Source organism: Ruditapes philippinarum, unplaced genomic scaffold (assembly GCF_026571515.1).
Source record: "Ruditapes philippinarum isolate M1 unplaced genomic scaffold, ASM2657151v2 ctg11647_1_1_1_1, whole genome shotgun sequence".
NCBI classification, from domain to species: Eukaryota; Metazoa; Mollusca; class Bivalvia; order Venerida; family Veneridae; genus Ruditapes; species Ruditapes philippinarum.
Window position 1 is genome coordinate 1 of NW_026858837.1, and position 3663 is coordinate 3663.

At 35.7% G+C, this 3663-nt stretch overlaps 1 protein-coding gene across 1 annotated transcript; it reads right to left on the minus strand.

Moving 5' to 3' along the window:
* Nucleotides 1–608: 608 nt before the first annotated feature.
* Nucleotides 609–3663, minus strand: LOC132754443 (uncharacterized; the record flags this gene model as incomplete). The annotated part of the gene is made up of 4 exons (XM_060745071.1): nt 2687–3663; nt 2322–2409; nt 1403–1570; nt 609–742 (listed from the first exon to the last, which is right to left on the minus strand). Coding segments are annotated over exons 1-4 (708 nt in total), but the record flags the coding sequence as incomplete, so codon positions are not given.

Here is a 3663-nt window from a genome sequence, read left to right on the forward strand (position 1 = left end):
ATACTGGAAATTGAGTTAAAGAGTACAACATAATTTTTGCTTTGGAAAGTGTCTTTAGCAGAACCATTGACCTTCTATGCTTATAATTTCGATCAACAGAGGTGAGAAACTGTTTGGTTAACATTCCAAAAACCTTTGCCCATAAATTTGTTTTCGGTCGGTTTTATGTCGCACTATCACAGTAGAGGTCATTTAGTGCGTAATCAGATTTACTGGTAGAGGAAGACCTCGGGTATCCGTCCGTGCACTATTTCAGTCACCTGTGCAGAATCACCAATTTATGAGCTAGCTAGATAGCTTTCTCACATGATAGAATCCAAAGTCCCCGACGGAATTAAAACCTACATCGGTCAGGGGCAATTGATTTAAAGTCATTGACCTTAACCACTCGACAGAGGACGTCCCTGAGAAAAATTAGGAAGACAAATGAATTGATATTGATGTCCATTTTGCACAAGATAGTTCTGTATACACAAAAAGGAGAGTTTGAAAACTCATTTACTTTGCGAGAAAAGAAACAAATTGAAAAAGTAAATATAAAACTTTATTTCATGAGAAGACAACCGTGAAAAAAGACGACTTTTCCTTAAATACAAGAGTCAATATACCGTCCAGCCACCACCGTCTGTTTCCATGTCACAATGAACAGTCAGGACCTTCCCGGACTTCCAAAGTTCTATCTGATATTGTCCACTTTTTGCCTTAGGGATTTTATCGAGGACATCCTTGCAATCACGTGGTACTATGAGTAGAAAAAAATGCAACAAGAAATAACAGTTACCTAAAGCCACCAGTAGGAGAGGCCTCACCAGCATGCACGTCAATACAGTCAAACTAAGCTCTAAACTAATGTTAACTAGCTTTATTACGGACTCCGCTGAGGGTTTTTTCCACATGACTGGGCTAGAAAACACTATTGCATTTAATGAAGGTCTTTATCAAAAGCTTGTGTACAAAATTTCAGATCATTCACTCACGCCTTTTTAGCCAAAATGATAATTCTAATTTCGAAAAAAGACCCAAAATTCAATAGCGTTGCAACCTCAACAATCTTATTTATGAAAGAAATTCCATTTTTTTGTTGAAGTTCTTTTGGGCCTTGAATAAGATTCTTTAAAATCAGGAGGAAAAAAACGATTTGTTTGTTTTATCATTTGATATACATATGTTTAAAAAGTTATATAGCCACTATGTATTAATCGTGCGTAAACATTTAGCGCTGTACCCTCAACAGGTTAATTCCAAAACAAATTATCATTGCATTTTATTTTCAAGGCAATTACAGTTAAGAACTATCTACTTTGAAAGACCAGCTTCTAGAATGGTTTAATAAATGGGGTATCTATAAACTTATATAACCTTAAATTGTTGCTATTAATATAATAAAGGTTTGATACGATACATTCACATGTTACAGGCTGCCATTTCCCCGATGCCTCACATTTCACTTCTTGCTGACTTGGAAAATATCCAGTGTCACATTTCACTGCAGCAATGTCAAGGAACTTGTTTTCTCCCGGCTTATTTACCTGTATTTTACCATTGTCTATGGTCAGGTTAATGTCACAAGCTGGAAATAAAAAGAAACGACATGTTAATCAAACAACTGCAAATACTTTGAAAAGTGTAATTACAAATACAAAGTATAACGTGAAAATCTTGTCGCAATATATAGTTGTCAATGGACAGTAGGCCTACTCAATCAACGTCGTAAATGATATTATACGATATCATAATACGTATTATCTGGAAAGTATCGTTGGACTGCAACCAAGTTTTCAATATAACACAATATAAGGATTATGTCAAAAATAATATTACACTTTATATCGCAAGGTTTCACATATTTAACCCCTAAGTAAAATTGATTTATAAGACATCCATTGTATTTTTAGTTTATTTGTCAACGCCGACTGTAACACAATCTTTGGACATTTTCCGGCAACTGGGACCAGTATTGAACACTTTCTCTGCAAGTGTCGGGCTCTGCAAGTGTCGGGCTACTTATCCAACATGAGATTAGAGTCAAACGACCATTAAACCATCAAAGACGGAAAAAACAACCAATCCTATTACAAGTAGAGAAATTGATAGCGAACAGCATGGATCCTGACCAGACTGCGCGGATGCGAAGGCTGGTCTTGATCAATGCTGGTCGCAAACGCACTATGTTGGTTTTCTCGTGACGCAACTCATTTGTCACAGATAGAAAAAATGGCCTCATCAGAAGATCAAATCAACGCCTTCTGAATTACTAACCCAATGTTTTTCGTATCAAGCTAAGTGGACAGACTAGTACATAATTTAGAGGTTAAACTTACTTATATCTTTGCACACGTGAGAATCACCTTTCTGATAACATCTTTGGTTCACTTTGCATGGCCTTGAGCTACAACTTTTAACCATTGTCTGTAAAGAACAAAAGTGCTTAATTGTAACCTTCATTTATTTTCTCAAACTTGGATTTCCTGAAAGGATGCTCTGTAAAATGTTTGTATAAAGGAACACAATTTGAGGAGATAAAGTTAAAATAAGGTTTAAATGTTGACAAAAATGGTGTAAAAGCTTCACACCTAATAATGAAATTCAGATGTTAAAGTGTTTTAAGAAATTTTACAGCTAGTTTTATCCTTCAGCACAAGTTCAGTTGCACATGTCATAACAATGAAGAAATTGAGATACTTACGCTAGGCCATTCGCTGATGTCAGAAAAAACAGCGCCTCCTTTGGTCTCAAACTCCGATGGATGAACAGACGATCGATCAGCATCGTTCAATTTGCACCTGTTTTCCTGTCTATCAAAGTCAGTAGATTTACATACAGACATTGACATACAGGTCCGCGCACAGTCTTGATGATTCGTATCATTAATTACAAGCACGGAATGACCGATCAATGCTTTATTAAGATTGTTCTTGCTTATTTGAAATGCTTTACACGTGCTTGAATAAACTGTTCCGAATAAAACAGCGATAATAATTACAAATCCAGCAGTCAAAGCCATTGTTTTAAACTGATGTAACTTTGTTTATTAGCCAACCAATATATAAATAAATTCAGTATGGTGATCGTATCTTGAGACGCGGGACAGTTGCGTCAAAATGATATGATTAAATTAGAGTAATGCAAGCCTTCTGTTTTCAAAAACACAACGCATGCGCAAGTAGCTATAGCGCGCGCCCAAAGATCTTTGTTGACACGTTCCATACAAATAGTAGAGTTTCATATTTTCAACATTACATAATGGATAAAGCTATTGCATTTTGTTTGATTTGAAATCCTGAGTCTGTGGAAAATCTAATACACACTTATAAGCAAACAAAACTGGTTATTGGTTTATACAGAATTTATTTGAGTTCGATTGTGTAGGAAGCTATAAGCTTCAAACACTTTCGAATCCGTTCCTGGAACCAACAGTACTGAGCAATGAGTGTAAAGTTTCTTGCACAGCCAGGCGGTGGAATATCCTCTTAAAGCAGCACGCCTCCAGATTCATGTTAATTTTCATAAAAAATTTGAAAATTTATCTAAAAGTATTTTTAGTGAAGTAACCAAAAGGAAGCAATTTACACATCATCAATGGCACTTACAACCCACGTAAATTACTAAAAAAGAGGATAAATTATGCAAAAATAGTCATTACTGCGTTAGTTACGCAGTAGA